The 18,219-nt window shown below is 41.6% G+C and overlaps 1 protein-coding gene across 1 annotated transcript in view; it reads right to left on the reverse strand.

The window, feature by feature from the left end:
- MEGF9 (multiple EGF like domains 9) overlaps positions 1 to 18,219 on the reverse strand; it is an 86,162-nt gene that overhangs the window by 33,446 nt on the left and 34,497 nt on the right. Inside the window, exon 2 of the mRNA XM_040241830.1 lies at positions 12,684 to 12,885. Coding sequence (XP_040097764.1) covers positions 12,684 to 12,885 — 202 coding nt within the window. The remainder of the gene's footprint in view (positions 1 to 12,683; positions 12,886 to 18,219) is intronic.

An 18,219-nucleotide genomic window follows, 5' to 3' on the forward strand; every position in this document is an offset into this window, starting at 1 on the left:
ATATATTCATGGAATATATCATACCAGAGAATTAACTTAGTAAATAAAATATCATGATAGTGACTTTAATAATAATGAAATTTTTATGGGACTAATTTGAAACTAGTCCCATACACTTTGAATGTCAAAATAATCATGGCTGAAGCACTCACACTCCTTTTTAAAGGAAATTTACAGAGACTTCAAGTCCACATCTCTCTCTGAGATTGAGGAATTTAGATATTTTGAGTGGAAATCAAATCAAAGAGAAAAAAAGATGAGTAGTCCCATATTTCTCTCTACGCTATAGGAAACATATTTCTTGCTATGAAAAAAAATGATCTGAGATGGAAAAAGTCATGCTGATTTAATTCTTCTTCAAGGGACACAGGAAGACAAGCCTTCTCTTTGGGAACAAGTGTCCTTCTATTTCAGCTCAAGTTTACTTAGGAAGCTCTTCTTTTAAAACTTTAGAGAAAAAAAAGATATTTAAAACATTAAAATAAGCTATGAATTTGATTGTATATTCTAACCAGAAGGTCATACATCTAAAATGGCAGATTTTCACAATAAGTGTATTTCCTTATCCTGATTCTTCTTCTGAACCTAAAGGCTAAGAATTGTCACCAGGCCCAATTCTTCCCTCATTATAAGACAGTAATACTATCCATATTCCCTTGATGGACTGTTCCAAATAACTATTCTATTAACTTTTTATTTTGAAATAATGGTAAAGAAAAGTTGTGAAGGTAGTACAGAGGGCTTTCATGTACTATTTATCCTCCTGTGAGCTTCTCATGTAACCATGGCATATTCATAAAAAACTGAAAAATAACATCGCTATATCACTACTAACTATAGGTTTTGTCAGATTCTCCTAATTTTTACGCCAAGGTTCTTTTTCTGTTCCAGGGTCCAATCCAGGATATCACCTTACATTTATTTGCTCATCTCCTAGCCTCTTCCAATCTGATAGTGTCTTGGTCTTTCCTTGTCTTTTACTACCTTGAAGCTTTTGAAGAGTACTGATCAGGTATTTTGTAAAATGTCCCTCAATTTGGATTTGTCTGTTGTCGTGTCAGGATTAGACTGAGGTTATGAATCTGGGGTAAGGATATCACAAAAGTAACATGCCCTCCTCCTTTCATCATATCAGGGAGGACAGGATGCTCACATGACTTACTACTAACAGTATTGTCTTTGCCACTCAAATGGTAGCTTTTCGTGCTAGGAGTCTGTATGTACAGTAGCTAACCCTAGGATGGTCACCACACTTATCCAGAAAAGCAGCAGAGGCTCAGCCACACAAACAAGCCCCAGGGACTCCTGAAGGCAGTGCAGTCAGACAGGTGTCCGTTTCAGTCCTGTTCTGACACTTACTAGTTGCCTGTTAGGGGGCAAATTACGTCTCAGTTTCTTCATCTGTAAAATGAGAATAATTCCACTTCAGTCAGCTGTTATTTATCTTTACAAGATAGTACATATAGAGCACTTAGCTTGGCACACAGTAAACAGTCAATAAATGCTAATGCTGTACATTCTGGGGCTGACGGCGGTAGCAGTAATGCGACTCAGTGGTAGGAGAATCTGCCTGCCAGTGCAGGAGACGCAGGCTCGATCCCTGGGGTGGGAAGATCCCCTGGAGTAGGAAATGGCAACCCACTCCAGTGTTCTTAACTGGGAAAGTCCATGGACAGAGGAATCTGTTGGGCTACATACAGGCCATGAGGTCGCAAAGAGTTGGACCCGACTAAGCGACTGAACAACAACAATAATGTCAGTAGTAGTTTCCAAGTTGTGTTGTGTGCTAGTTTTATCTCAGAAAGAAGTCAAAGTACAGCCCAGAAAAATACTACGTGTTTGTAAGATTTTTTAACTTTTTAAGTATAGTAAACTGTCCTATCAGAGAGATGTTGAACTAGAGATTAAATACGTGCATTTTTTCTTCTTTGCAAGAGAAGTTTGCAACGCTTTGTCATTTGGGCAGGGGTTATTTGCTTGAAAATAACCTTCGAGCAGATCCTACTGGTGGGAGAAGAATCAAAGTTACGATTCCCTTAGTAAGTTTAGAGTGAACAAGTCCCACTGAGAGAGGTGTTTAACAAGAACTTTTGTATTAGGGAAGGAGGGATATTTGGGATTTGTTAGGTAAAAAGATGCTACAAAATGTCCTCAACCAGTACTCTTGGAACTGGCTTGTACACTGGATGGAACTGCACATATAGACTATAGGAGTCAATCGTTAAATTTCTGTAACTTTAGAGCCCCAGTTTAGAGCATCGTTGAGGGAACTTGGAACCAAGGGAGGGTTCATCTTCCCTCAGATAACTGCTGCTGTCAATCATCCTGGACCAGGAAAATCAACCCCCAGTAGCGATCGAGCATCACTGACCACATCAGGCTATGCAGGGCCAGGCCTCAACCCCAAATTCAATTTATGAGTGAGAAACAACAACGTCAGTGAACTGATCAGAATCACATGCCCCTGATACTCAGCATTAGAGGAGGACTAACTCCTAGAGCTACTGGAAAGTTAGTAATTGTTGGGGAATGGACTAACTCAAAAAGAGGGCACTGGGTTTGTGCTACTGAGGCATATAAGTGTCAGAGTAATTAACTGGAAAAATAAAAGAGGTATGCCTACATTTGAACCCTGTTTGTGGAAAGCTTGTCAGTTATATAAGCGCTCAACTTCCCCGGATCTATTATATTTGCTACTGCCACAGGGCTCTCTATAAAGATGAAGAGTTTTTTAAAAACTTCAAAGGTACAGGGCCCTTGGGTTTATTTTTAGCAACACAGAAAGAACATGGGTATGGGGACACTGCTTGACACTCAGCAGCAAGGCTTGTGGGGAATAAAAACCCCATGGGCTGCAGTGGGTGGTGGCTGCAGAAGCAGAGGAAGGCAGGTTCATCTCCGGTGGTGGGCAGCAAAGGAAGAACAGCAAGCACACGGCCCGGGCGTGGGCCAAAGAAGGAACCCGGGCCGGAGCGACTCCCTCAATTCAGCTTAGAAACACAAACTGCCTCTCGATTTGCATACATGCATTAAAGCGAAAAATCATAAACTTCTAGACAACTGTGCACAGAGACACCGCTCTCCTTGGGCAGATGACCATTCTCACTACTCCTTTCTCCCGGTAGTCGCCCCAGGCTCCCTGGCTCTCACTCTGCCTCGGCTCTCCGCCTGCTTACAGCCATCCATTCTACCACTGCTGGCACTCACGGCAGATCTGTCAATTGCTTAAAAAGTGCTTTGTGAATAAAATCCAAACCGTGCGTCTGGCCCGTCTGAGACCTGACCCCAGCAGGGCTTGCAGATGTGTCTCCTCTGCCCCGCTCCCCCTCCACCTTACATCCTGTGGGAGGACATCTCTGAGATGTTCATCTTGCTGCTTCCTGCTCTGTAGCATTCTTTTGCACCTTTTCCACTTCCGTATGTCTAAATCCTTTCCTTCCTTCAAAACTGAGGTCAAAAGCTATCTCCTCAATGACATCACCTCTGATTTTTCCAGCTATAAGTGACATCTCCCAGTTTCTTAATCTCCTTAACATTGCATCTATTTTATGATGTGGATCAGTTTTTACTTTGTACTCTAATTATAGATATATATATATATTTGTGGTTGTTGTACTTTGTACTATAATTATATAAATGTACATATTTGTGGTGGTTGTTTAGTTGATAGGTCATGTCCGACTCTTTGAGACCCCATGGACTGTTAACCTGCCAAGTTCCTCTGTCCATGGGACTCTCCAGGCAGTATCAGAGTGGGTTGCCATTACCTTCTCCAGGGGATCTTCCCAACCCAGGGACTGAACCTGCATCTCTTGAGTCTCCTGCCTTGGCAGGCAGATTCTTACCACTGAGCTACCAGGGAAGCCTGTTTCTTTATAACCTTACCAGGCCAGAACCTCCTTTTGTTTTCCCATTGTCTTATTTACTTCCCACAAGGTCTATGAAAGTACCTTGTACATAATTTGTTAAACAAATAAACACTTTGGTACCACATACATATAAATTTGTTAAACAAATAAATACTTTGGTACCAAATGGTTCATACATTTATATGAACTGGTTTATTTGTATTAATATTATTAGTATATACATAACTATAGATTTGGGGGAGTTTCTCAGAAGAAGCAAAATAATAGTCTTTTAGTATTATAAATAATAAAACTTAAATTTTTTCTTTAAAAAATTTCCAACTGACCTAAAAGTGGCTTAATAAAATGAAACAAGTAGTAGAGTCTGCAATACGGTTTAGGGAAAATTACACGTTTGATCAACAGCAACTACATCAATTCACTGTGACATGTTATGTTAATGTTCACAAGGGTCACCAATAGCTGGGAGGAAAAAGCATTTTCTTTTCCATTTGTTTGACCACAGATGATATTTAGTTAATAATTAGAAGACCAGGAAGGCAGACCGTGCTCTATGTTGAAAGGAGGATCTAAGACAAAAGCGCACCGAATAACACAGAGCTTTCCAAGCTGTAACAGACATGCATTATTCACACTGAAACCTCAATGCAGTCAGCGCCTTTTCTGAACAAGCCCCGGTCTGGCCATTTATTAGCATTCAAATTTTAGTCTAATCTGTTTTACCATGAACTTTACATGATTTATTTTCTAAGACACAAACCATTTGGCACTGTAGAAACATTTACTGAAACAAACGAACCTTGACAGGATAAAGGCTGACATCAGTTACCTGCTTCTGACCAAGATGGCTACCTTTTAAAATTCTGCCTTCAAGGAAAGAAACACTGAAGGACACCAAAAAAAGGTAATGTAAACTAAAGATAGGTATAATTTCAAGAAAAATAATTGGGGTAAAGTTATTTTTAAATAAAGTTAAAGCTACGAAGCTTTGTTTTCCTGACAATATGCTAGTTTATAAGGTTTCTTGAGCTTGGCACACAATGTGTGCACAATGGTCTCCCAGGTATCTCCATCTGAACGTCCCATAGAAAACGAACATGCTAAAGCCTAAGGTTAGAAAGAATCATGGGAGCCATCTCTCTCTCTCACTCCATAAATAAAATCAACCACCCAGTTCTGTAGATCTTTCTCTCGTACACTGGTTCCCTCCTCTCCAGCACCACTGCCAACGCCGATGGCTTAGATCAGCCTTTTAACTTTTCTTGCTTGAACAGTTACACAATAGCCTTCTCCCAGATCTCTCTGTCCGAGCTCACTCTCTCTATCCAGCAGACTTCTGAAAGAGTAAATATTCTAAAGAGCAAATCCAATGCCACTACACACTCCGCACTCTCCAGTGGACACGCTAATTTGCACAGCGTCTCAGGCCCTTCATGGTCTGGCCCTGTTTCTTCTTCAACTGTTCACTCATCACGTCTTTACTGTGTCCACTTTGCACCAGGTACTACTCTAGGTATTAGACACACAATAGTAAACAAACAGACAAAAGTCTCATCTTCTCAAACTTTCCTCTCGGCCTGAAGTGTTTCCTGCCTTCAAGAAACAGTGAGCCTCTTGCAGTCTACTAAAGGTGGCTTGTTCTTTCACATAAACTTCTACTCGTCATTCAAATTTTAATTCAAATGTAATCTCCTCTCTCAAGACCTCCTGAATCTCCTGTGTACATTATAAATGCTATTTTATTTATATTTCTATCTTTCCATTTCAAGCTCCATGAGCATAGGAATAGTATCTTTTGATATACAGTTGGCAAATGCAATCTCTATTAAATGAAATGTGTGGATAAAATGACAAAGGTTTCCTCAATTTTAAATTATTTCTGGTGATCAAATAACTTTTCTATGTCCCAGAATTATAGGAAAAGTAATAAATAAGAGTTTACACAACCAACTATTACTCCTGATTATTACACAACAGGTGATTTTCAGAGCCCCATATGAATATGAGTCTTGGAGATTTTGTTATCTTTCTATTTGACATTTATTTCAGCACAAGTTTATTTCATGAGTAAAATTTTGTCTTCTGCCCTGCGGCATATTCCCATAATTAAAAATGCAAAGTAGTAAATATTTCAACACACACCATACAGCAGCAACCACAGGTTTTATGGGAAAGGATATTACACAACAGAACTTCATTATCTTACAGAGAGAGTTTTAAAATGATGCACCTTGTACACTAATCTACTATGGATAAATTAAAAAAACTCAAATCTGTATATGACTGTCTACATATAAGTCAATCCTGACAACATTCTAAGGCTATATTAACAGTCAGGCTCTCACTAGGCATACTCCTTTATTGAGATAAAATGCTATCTGATTTCTCCATTTATTAAATTCAATATATCCAAATTTATTGTCAGGAAATATATTAGAAATATGTCAGGAAAATATTAGAAATGCATTCCAAAAGCAGAAATGAAAAGATCTTGTTGACTAACTCTTTCACAATTAAACAGGTTGGGACAGAAGTGGTGATGTGAGGGGCGGCCATCTCTCAGTACATAAAGGAGCTTGTGTTTGCACACAAAGACATTGCTCAACCCACATCTGGTTCCTGCAGCCAAACTCTACTCTCACTGGGCAACTCCCACTGAAATATATGGGCATAAAGAACAGGCAAACGAATTTTTTAAAAGCCAGCTGTTGATTCATGAACACTAGATACATGAGGGAATCAGGATAGAATTGAGTGCACTTTTCTCCTTCCATTTCTTTTTAAAAAGAGAACAAGGAGGCCATGACAGAATTCGCATTGGTATTTGCATCGGTATTGCAAACCTTCCTGGTGGCTCAGACAGTAAAGCGTCTGCCTATAATGCAGGAGACCAGGGTTCAATCCCTGGGTTGGGAAGATCCCCCGGAGGAGGAAATGGCAACCCACTCCAGTATTCTTGCCTGGAGAATCCCAGGGATGGAGAATCCTGGTAGGCTACAGTCCATGGGGTCGCAAAGAGTCGGACTCGACTGAGTGCCTTCACTTCACTTCTAGTAGATCAGATTTCTCATCCTGTATAACCTTAGGAAATTCTCCTGAATTCACATAGTTTTTCTCTCCTGATAAGGTTTTCTCCTATCTCTCGCCTTCCCAAACCATAACCTGTAAGGCACAACTGAGTTCCTAGCTCATCTGGGAATCCTTTCTCTTTATTATTTCTGCTTGTTTCCTACTCTAACCTGTTCTATTTAGAAATATAGCGTATATTTATAAACTTCCCCTAACGTTCTCAATGTCTCCTAAGCTAAAACTGAGATTACTTACCCGACAGAGTTATTTATATAACATGAATTAGGGGCTTCCCTGGTGGCTCAGAGGTTAAAGCGTCTGCCTGCAATGCAGGAGACCTGGGTTCGATCCCTGGGTCGGGAAGATCCCCTGGAGAAGGAAGCGGCAACCCACTCCAGTATTCTTGCCTGGAGAATCCCATGGACAGAGGAGCCTGGTGGGCTACAGTCCACGGGGTTGCAAAGAGTCGGACACGACTGAGCGACTTCACACACATATAATCAGAAGAAATTCCTATGGGGACTTCCCTGGTCATCCAAGGGTTAAGAATTCGCCCTGCAATGTGGGGGATGTGGGTTTGATCTGTGATTGTGGAACTAAGATCCCACACACCACAGAGCAACTAAGCCTGAGCCACAACTGAGCCCACAGGCTCCAGAGCCCACAGGCAAAAACTAGGGAGTCTGTGCGCCACAACAAAAGGTCCCACGTGCCGCAGCTGAGACCCAGTGCAGCCAAATGAATAAATATGTTGTAAAAAGACATTCCTATAAGACATCAAGTAGTGGGCACACTGCATCAAAGTTTCTCATAACACTCACTTCCTTTGCTCAATATTTGAGATTTTGAAAAGGGTTCAGTTGTGAACCCTCAGTTCAGTTCAGTTCAGTTCATTCGCTCAGTTGTGTCTGACTCTTTGCGATCCCATGAATCGCAGCACACCAGGCCTCCCTGTTCATCACCAACTCCCAGAGTTCACTCAGACTCACGTCCATCGAGTCCGTGATGCCATCCAGCCATCTCATCCTCGGTCGTCCCCTTCTCCTCCTGCCCCCAATCCCTCCCAGCATCAGAGTCTTTTCCAATGAGTCAACTCTTCCCATGAGGTGGCCAAAGTACTGGAGTTTCAGCTTTAGCATCATTCCTTCCAAAGAACACCCAGGGCTGATCTCCTTTAGAATGGACTGGCTGGATCTCCTTGCAGTCCAAGGGACTCTCAAGAGTCTTCTCCAACACCGCAGTTCAAACGCATCAATTCTTCGGCGCTCAGCCTTCTTCACAGTCCAACGCTCACATCCATACATGACCACAGGAAAAACCATAGCCTTGACTAGATGGACCTTAGTTGGCAAAGTAATGTCTCTGCTTTTCAGTATGCTATCTAGGTTGGTCATAACTTTTCTTCCAAGGAGTAAGCGTCTTTTAATTTCATGGCTGCAATCACCATCTGCAGTGATTCTGGAGCCCCCCAAAATTAAGTCTGACACTGTTTCCACTGTTTCTCCATCTATTTCCCATGGAGTGATAGGACCGGATGCCATGATCTTCGTTTTCTGAATGTTGACCTTTAAGCCAACTTTTTCACTCTCCTCTTTCACTTTCATCAAGAGGCTTTTTAGTTCCTCTTCACTTTCTGCCATAAGGGTGGTGTCATCTGCATATCTGAGGTTATTGATATTTCTCCCAGCAATCTTGATTCCAGCTTGTGTTTCTTCCAGTCCAGCGTTTCTCATAATGTACTCTGCATATAAGTTAAATAAGCAGGGTGACAATATACAGCCTTGACGTACTCCTTTTCCTATTTGGAACCAGTCTGTTGTTCCATGTCCAGTTCTAACTGTTGTTGGTTCTTGACCTGCATACAGATTTCTCAAGAGGCAGGTCAGGTGGTCTGGTATTCCCATCTCTTTCAGAATTTTCCAGTTTATTGTGATCCACACAGTCAAAGGCTTTGGCATGGTCAATAAAGCAGAAATAGATGTTTTTCTGGAACTCTCTTGCTTTTTCCATGATCCAGCAGATGTTGGCAATTTGATCTCTGGTTCCTCTGCCTTTTCTAAAACCAGCTTGAACATCAGGGAGTTCACGGTTCACATATTGCTGAAGTCTGGCTTGGAGAATTTTGAGCATTACTTTACTAGCATGTGAGATGAGTGCAATTGTGCGGTAGTTTGAGCATTTTTGGCATTGCCTTTCTTTGGGATTGGAATGAAAACTGACCTTTTCCAGTCCTGTGGCCACTGTTGAGTTTTCCAAATTTGCTGGCATATTGAGTGCAGCACTTTCACAGTATCCTCTTTCAGGATTTGAAATAGCTCTACTGGAATTCCATCACCTCCACTAGCTTTGTTCGTAGTGATGCTTTCTAAGGCCCACTTGATTTCACATTCCAGGATGTCTGGCTCTAGATGAGTGATCACACCATCGTGATTATCTTGGTCGTGAAGATCCTTTTTGTACAGTTCTTCTGTATATTCTTGCCATCTCTTAATATCTTCTGCTTCTGTTAGGTGCAGACCATTTCTGTCCTTTATCGAGCCCTTCTTTGCATGAAATGTTCCCTTGGTATCTCTAATTTTCTTGAAGAGATCTCTAGTCTTTCCCATTCTGTTGTTTTCCTCTATTTCTTTGCATTGATCGCTGAAGAAGGCTTTCTTATCTCTTCTTGCTATTCTTTGAAATTCTGCATTCGGATACTTATATCTTTCCTTTTCTCCTTGGCTTTTCGCTTCTCTTCTTTTCACAGCTATTTGTAAGGCCTCCCCAGACAGCCATTTTGCTTTTTTGCATTTCTTTTCCATGGGGATGGTCTTGATCCCTGTCTCCTGTACACGTCAGGTCCATGAATCAAGGCAAATTGGAAGTGGTCAAACAGGAGATGGCAAGAGTGAACGTCGACATTCGAGGAATCAGTGAACTAAAATGAACTGGAATGGGTGAATTTAACTCAGATGACCATTATATAGATAGGAATATACACTCTAGATTCAGATTGCATACATTTCATTTCCAACTCTTGTTTACTGGCTACTATGGAAAAGACCCTGATGCTGGGAAAGACTGAAGGCAGGAGGAGAAGGGGATGACAGAGGATGAGATGGTTGGATGGCATCACTGACTCAATGGACATAAGTTTGAGCAAGCTCTGGGAGTTTTTGATGGACAGGGAAGCCTGGCGTGCTACAGCCCATGGGGTCGCAAGGAGTCCGACACGACTAAGCGACTGAACTGAACTGATGCTGTAAGTTAGGCAAAGTACCTAACTTGTAGCTCTTTTCCTGTACAAATGAGAATAATAATAATAGTGCCTAACTGATATGGTTGCTGTGAGGATTACATGGATGACTACATGCAAAGGGCCCAGGATCATGCCTAGTGTGTCTGCAATTAATTTTCACTACTATTATTTTAACTGAAATTTTTAAAAAGCATAATAGGTTTCTTCATGAAAATGGAAGACAGTAAGCTAAACTTCTTTTTCTTTTACAGTGAACAATTTCTTCTTTAGACTACCAACAGAAACAGATACTTCAATCCCTGCTCATATGCAGACTTGGTGACTTAATTTTCCTCTTTTGTGAGTCAACAATTCTATTCCTCACTTAAAAAAAAAAATCAACTACTGGAGTGTTACTGAGCTGAATCTACGTGCCAGTTACAGTGTAAATGGGTATACACACACAACTTAATTCTCACAAAAATTCTTCATGTTATTTTACAGAGGAAAACACTGAGGTGAGGTGAAATATATAAGATTATACAGTTATTAAGTGACTAAGTCAAGAACGGGCTCAGACTCCATCTCCTTTCTGCCAAATATCACACTACTTGCCTACAACTGCTTTTCCCCTTAAGTCACCCACATATACCTTATAGCAGAACAGAACACAGAGGCGCTTCCTCAGAGATCACCCACGCACTCCTGCTGAAGTACACAGTCCTGCAAATCCCTGTTTCTGCTCCTCCGTCTCACGCCCATGCAACTTCCTTTCTGGTGGTAAGACACACGGTGCTTAGCGGTGGATTTGGGGCTCCCATGCCTTCCTTCTAATGACTCACAGGTTTTCAAATGACTTTTGTGATGCAGTGCTTGCTCTGACAAATTACCTGACATTCTGAAATAATAATGTTTTAAATTAAGTATTACTCTGCCCTAACTCATAGAAAAGAATTATGGACTTATCTGAAAACTTTAATAAGCTTATTCTTGGGGACAAAAACAATCAAAAAATAAGACAAGTAAAAGAAATAAAGATTGGAAGGAGGATGGAGGAGAACTTATTGGAAGACAGGTCAAGAAACAGAGAGGCCAGCGCATTTTTAAAATTAATTTATTTATTTTCATTGGAGGATGAATACTTTACAACATTGTGATTTTGCCATACATTGTCATGATCTGGCCAACGTGTCATTAGGACTATCTATAGATACTGAAAAATCATCCAGAACTGGGACAGGTATAGGGCCAGGGAGGTGTCAGTGAGCCAGAAGGGAAGGTGTTCTAGGAGCAGCAGTGAGAAACAAGGCAGACACTCCAGCCCCAGGTCTCGAGACAAGAGAAGCAGGACGGTGAAGACAGCCACTGTCTGTAAGGGCTGCAGGAGAAGCAAGTCTTTCCTTAGAAGTCTAAGGAAGAGACTACAGTAAGGGGTATGGAAAATCAACATACTTTGCCATTATGCAGATAATGAAAAACCATGTGCTACTCATTCCTAAAAGACCTATAACGCTGATAGAACCTGTCAAGTATACAGAGAAGACAGTTCACATAGAAGAGGTAAGAATAATATCTTCCACCTGCCTAGCATCATCCATCACTGAAAATCAGATATTCTGCATAAATGCTAACATTTTCCAATATTTTAAATGAAAAAAATTACAATGCACTACATGTTAACACAAAACTACCAACCAACTTCCTAAATTGCAATTAAAATACAGAAAAGCACCCACATGGCTTCCCCTGTGGCTCAGTGGTAAAGAAACCGCCTACCAATGCAAGAGACACGGGTTTAAGCCCCGGGCTGGAGAAGGAAATGGCAACCCAGTTCAGAATTATTGCCTGGACAATTCCGTGGACAAGAGGAGCCTGGCGGGCTACAGTCCACGGGGTCACAAAGAGCTGGACACGACTGAGCACCCAACACTCATTTTCACTGGAAGGGCCTAGAAGTTATTGCTTCCAGAAAGCAGGCTACATTCTCAATACTTTTGCTCTATGAAATTTAGAGCAACTACTGGTGGCTCAGACAAAGACTCCGCCGGCAGTGTGGGAGACGTGGACTGGATCCCTGGGTCGGAAAGATCCTCTGGAGGAGGCCACTGCAGCCGACTCCAGTATCCTGGCCTGGAGGATCCCCATGGACAGAGGGGCCTGGTGGGCTGCAGTCCATGGGGTTGCAAAGAGTCGGACACGACTGAACTTAGCTAAGCACTGCACCTTATAAAGCAAAACTGGTTACCCAAGTACTTTGAAGAACTAAATCAGTAAATTAGAAGCTTTTTTAAAAAATAATTCTATTGTAGTATAGTTAATTTACAATGTTGTGTTAGTAGAACCTTTTAAATCTAGACATTAAATATAATGTGGACCCCAAGTCAAAATGATAACAAAGAATATGAAATGTTTGATGACTCTATAGCCCCTCTCCCCTTTATTTACACCATTCTGGTCCTTGAGAGCAGGGGCCGCCTTCTGAGCATGATAAAACAAAGTTAATTTTACCTTCAACTTCTGCTGCTTACCTGTTGCAGACTGTGCTGAGGGCTCCACGTGGATTACAGCCACAGGGCAGACAGCGCCCGAAAGTACCATTCAGGTAAAAACCCTCCGTGCAGGCTTCACAGTGAAGACCCTGGTAACCTGGCTGGCACTCACACTGCCCTGTGGTCTGGTTGCAGCGAGTCACATCCAGGCTTCCGACCACAGAGCAGTTACACACATATTCTGCAAAGAGAAGAGAGAAAAAGATATTATCAATCACGAGTTAATGTTTTCTTAATAAACTCTTTTACTTTTCTTCGTAAACATTCATGACAATTTTGTAAGGATGGGTAGAATAAATTCTAGTACAAATTCACTTTCTATCCTATTTAGTTTGTTTAAATCGGGAATTATGGGCTTCCCTGGTGGCTCTGCAGATGGTGACTGCAGCCATGAAATTAAAAGACGCTTACTCCTTGGAAGAAAAGTTATGACCAACCTAGATAGCATATTGAAAAGCAGAGACATTACTTTGCCGACTAAGGTCCGTCTAGTCAAGGCTATGGTTTTTCCTGTGGTCATGTATGGATGTGAGAGTTGGACTGTGAAGAAGGCTGAGTGCCAAAGAATTGATGCTTTTGAACTGTGGTGTTGAAGAAGACTCTTGAGAGTCCCTTGGACTGCAAGGAGATCCAGCCAGTCCATTCTGAAGGAGATCAACCCTGGGATTTCTTTGGAAGGAATGATGCTAAAGCTGAAACTCCAGTCCTTTGGCCACCTCATGGGAAGAGTTGACTCATTGGAAAAGACTCTGATGCTGGGAGGGATTGGGGGCAGGAGGAGAAGGGGATGACAGAGGATGAGATGGCTGGATGGCATCATGGACTCAATGGCCGTGAGTTTGAGTGAACTCCGGGAGATGGTGATGGACAGGGAGGCCTGGCGTGCTGCGATTCATGGGGTCGCAAAGAGTCGGACACGACTGAGCGACTGAACTGAACTGCACTGGTGGCTCAGTGGTAAAGAACCTGCCTGCCAATGCAGGAGACACAGGTTTGATCCCTGGGTCGGGAAGATCTCCTGGGGAAGGAAATAACGACCCACTCCAGTATTTTTGCCTGGAGAATACCACGGACAGAAGAGCCTGGCAGGCTACAGTCCATGGGGCGGCAAAGAGATGAACACAACCTTGCGACTGAGCACAGCACAAACTGGGAATTATACACAGTAAAGTACATAAACTTGTACATAAACTTATTATAAAACTAACATTCTCAATTTCCTTTTCAATACTCTTCATCTTCTAACCCTCTTACCCTATACTCCAATGTGTGGCTGGATCTATATACTATTAGTTTTACACGATTAGACCTCTCCAAAGGCAGGGCCTGTGCTTATCTACATGGAACTGAGAGCACATACTGGAAATGACAACATGTTAAATAATAAACAGTTCCATTGCACAGCAGCAAAAGCCTATGGCTCAGACGGTTGACTCGTAACTCAAACAGGTCAGACAGGATTATGCTACAGCTGGAGCCATGAACAAAATATTCTTCCCAGGAAGAAATTAATGGAGAATTTAAACATTAATATGAGGAAATGATGAACAATAAATCCCAGATGAGAATGTCTACAGGGGCATCCTGATCAGTGGGTTAAAATCAAATCACAATTTGAAATCTTTCCCAAATTAAAAGATTTAGAAAATAAACATTGTCTTTAGGTATATTTCAAACAGTTTTTGAATGAAAATATTTAGAACTAGTTGGCTTCAGCTTTTTAATGCAGATTCATTTAAAGGTCAGTTAGGATTTACTTCTGCTCTTACTTATATTCATTGTCTTTGGGATGGTTTTGGTAACTGTTTCCTGTACAATGTTATGGACCTCCATCCACAGAAACAGTGACAGATTCTATTTTCTTGGGCTCCAAAATCACTGCAAACAGTGATTGCAGACATGAAATTGAAGACACTTGCTTCTTGGAAGGAAAGCTATGACAAACCTAGGCAGCATATTTAAAAAGCAGAGACATCACTTTGCTGACAAAGGTCCATACCGTCAAAGCTATGCTATGGTTTTTCCAGTAGTCATGTATGGATGTGAGAATTGGACCATAAAGAAGGTTGAGTGCTGAAGAACTGATACTTTCAAACTGTGGTGCTGGAGGAGACTCTAGAGAGTCCCTTGGACTGCGAGGAGATCAAACCAGTCAATCCAAAAGGATATAAACACTGAATATTCATTGGAAGGACTGATGCTGAAGCTGAAGCTCCAGTACTTTGGCCACCTGATGCAAAGAGCTGACTCACTGGAAAAGACTCTGATGCTGGGAAAGATTGAGGGCAGGAGGAGAAGGGGACAACAGAGGATGAGACGGCTGGATGGCACTATCAACTCAACTGACATGAGTCTAAGCAAACTCTAGGAGGTGGTGAAGGACAGGGAAGCCTGGTGTGCTACAGTCCATGGGGTTACAAAGAGTTGGACACAACTTAGTGACTGAGCAACAACAAATACTCATTTTATTAAGAAAAAAGTATTTTCAACACAGTTTGACAAAATATCAACACAGGGCTTTTTAAGCATGTACAAAAACATGTGGTTAGAATCAACTGCAGATAAAATAAAACCTTGTACATATTTTAAGGATAGCCCCCATTCCAAAGTAGCTATGGACCTGGGTTTAAAAAGCCCAGAGAAATCTATGGCACAAATTATATTTCTGAATAGGTAAGGAACTATATAAAATGACATTATAATTATAGACAAAAGTTTAGCTTGGAAAAAACTAATGTAAGCTTTGATGATTTTTAAAAAGATACTGGATAAACTGCAAATCTAGAAGTTATAAAAAAGTTACTCCTCTGTTCTAGATAAGAAAATTAACCTTCAAAATTCTTTCTGTCATCCCAAGCTGCTTACTCACCTACATCAGAACAAAGGGCTCCACAGAGATATTCTCACCTGGTCCGCCCTGCCCATGTTTCCTCAGTTCCTGACCTTTGGTGTCAGCTCATCTCCCTGCTCTTCACAACTCTTCTAACTTGTAAATATACCGAATGAATGAATACAAAAGTGGTTTATTTTATGTATATTTTATGCTTCAGTGGGGAATCAGTTACAACCCAGAGGAGAATTCAAATTTCTTCATCCCCAAACCTCAGTTCAGTTCAGTTCAGTTCAGTCGCTCAGTCGTGTCCAACTCTTTGTGACCCCATGAATCACAGCACGCCAGGCCTCCCTGTCCATCACCAACTCCCAGAGTTCACTCAGACTCACGTCCATCGAGTCCGTGATGCCATCCAGCCATCTCATCCTCGGTCGTCCCCTTCTTCTCCTGCCCCCAATCCCTCCCAGCATCAAAGTCTTTTCCAATGAGTCAACTCTTCGCATGAGGTGGCCAAAGGGCTGGAGTTTCAGCTTTAGCATCATTCCTTCCAAAGAAATCCCAGGGTTTATCTTAGGGGAGCAATAAGCTTTCCATCTCAATTGCGATTCTTATTTTCACTAGGCTATGTAAGCGTGACATTTTTTGCAAAGTTACATGTTTCCACATTATTTCTAGTTTCTGTGTGTGTGTGTGGTTTTTGTAAATAAGGAAGCCATGTTTAGTGGTCTATAAACCTTCCAATAGCAACTTCATGGCAAGATCTTCACTCTACCAAAATGACCAGAATGTTAAAAATAACATTTTCTCCCCAAATCTGGCACATTTCCAACATACATTTAATTCCTCCTGCTGGACCAATTTCATCACAAGTTAAACCAACCAAATTATGCTGGTGTGGGCAGAAGTAGCTCAAGAAAAATGAATGGACTAAAAAGCTCTATAACAAAGACTGAGAATTTTATCTATTATTTCCTTACTAAGGTACTTCCAACTGAAACCTGAATCAGTAGTCCCAACAAATGAGATAAAATTTTTAGTAGAGGTGTTCTGCTGCTGCTGCTGCCTGCTAAGCCGCTTCAGTCGTGTCCGACTTTTTGCGACCCCATGGACTGCAGCCTACCAGGCTCCTCTGTCCACTGGATTTTCCAGGCAAGAGTACCGGAGTGGGTTGCCATTGCCCTCTCCTACCCCACTCCAGTACTCTTGCCTGGAAAATCCCATGAACCGAGGAGCCTGGAAGGCTGCAGTCCATGGGGTCGCTGAGGGTCGGACACAACTGAGCGACTTCACTTTTACTTTTCACTTTCATGCATTGGAGAAGGAAATGGCAACCCACTCCAGTGTTCTTGCCTGGAGAACTCCAGGGATGGAGGAGCCTGGTGGGCTGCCATCTATGGGGTCACACAGAGTCGAACATGGCTGAAGTGACTTAGCAGATAGCAGCAGAAGTGTTCTAGAAAAAACCAATTAATCTAAGAACTTTGAGAAAAAAACTAAGTATTTTTTCAATAAAGTTTTATGGATAAACCTTCAGTTCACTGGTTAGTTATTATTTCTATAGAGCTGATTCGATCTCTTTGTAACCCCCTGAACAGACTCTTTTCAGTCTCATCTTTGAAACTTTACTCATTCTGTGCTCCATGGAACTCTGTCTCCTGTCCACAGATTTAAATCTATCCTTTATTTAAAAAACCAGCTGAAACTTACTCCTCCAAAAACTATAATTCCATCACCCATAGTTTGAATCCATAACATCTACCACCTATAACTCTCATATGACAGTAATTTAAAGAGAAAGTAAGTGAAGCAGATATGAGCATGGGCTATAGAAGCAGACAGCTACAGGTTTAAATCCAGCTCTATCACTTACTAACTTCAAGATCTTAGGCAAGTTAGTTAGCCAAAGTTAGTTATGACCAAGGCAAGTTAGCCAAAGAATTGATGCTTTTGAACTGTGGTGTTGGAGAAGACTCTAAAGAGTCCCTTGGACTGCAAGGAGATCAAATCAGTCAATCCAAAAGGATATAAACACTGAATATTCACTGGAAGGACTGATGCTGAAGCTGAAGCTCCAATACTTCAGCCACCTGATGTAAAGAGCTGACTCAAAGAAAAAGACCCTGATGCTGGGAAAGATTGCAGGTAGGAGGAGAAGGGGACAACAGAGGATGAGATGGTTGCATGGCATCACTGACTTGATGGACATCAATTTGAGCAAGCTCTGGGAGTTGGTGATGGATAGGGAAGCCTGGCATGCTACAGTCCATGGAGTCACAAAGCGTCGGACACGACTGAGCAACTGAACTGAACTTAGTTAACCTCCTTGGGCCTTCTTTTTCTCATCTGTAAACAGGGCATTATTAAATATTTATAACACTCAGACCCAACACATAAAGTGGAAGTGGTTTGGAGTTCCAAAATAGTAACTATAATAGCTGGAAGAAATGGATTACTATTGCTGTTCACTCAATCAGTCGTGTCCAGCTCTTTGCAACCTCATGAACTGTACCACGCCAGGCTTCCCTGCCCTGCACTGCCTCCTGGAGTTTGCTCAAACCCATGTCCATAGAGTCGATGATACCATCCAACCATCTCATCCTCTGTCCATATTCACAGACTACAGCTTTGTGACGAGATCTGAAAGCCGAGTTTGGGTTTATTACCATGGCAGTTTTGGACAGT

This window comes from Oryx dammah, unplaced genomic scaffold (assembly GCF_014754425.2).
Source record: "Oryx dammah isolate SB20612 unplaced genomic scaffold, SCBI_Odam_1.1 HiC_scaffold_1, whole genome shotgun sequence".
NCBI lineage: Eukaryota > Metazoa > Chordata > Mammalia > Artiodactyla > Bovidae > Oryx > Oryx dammah.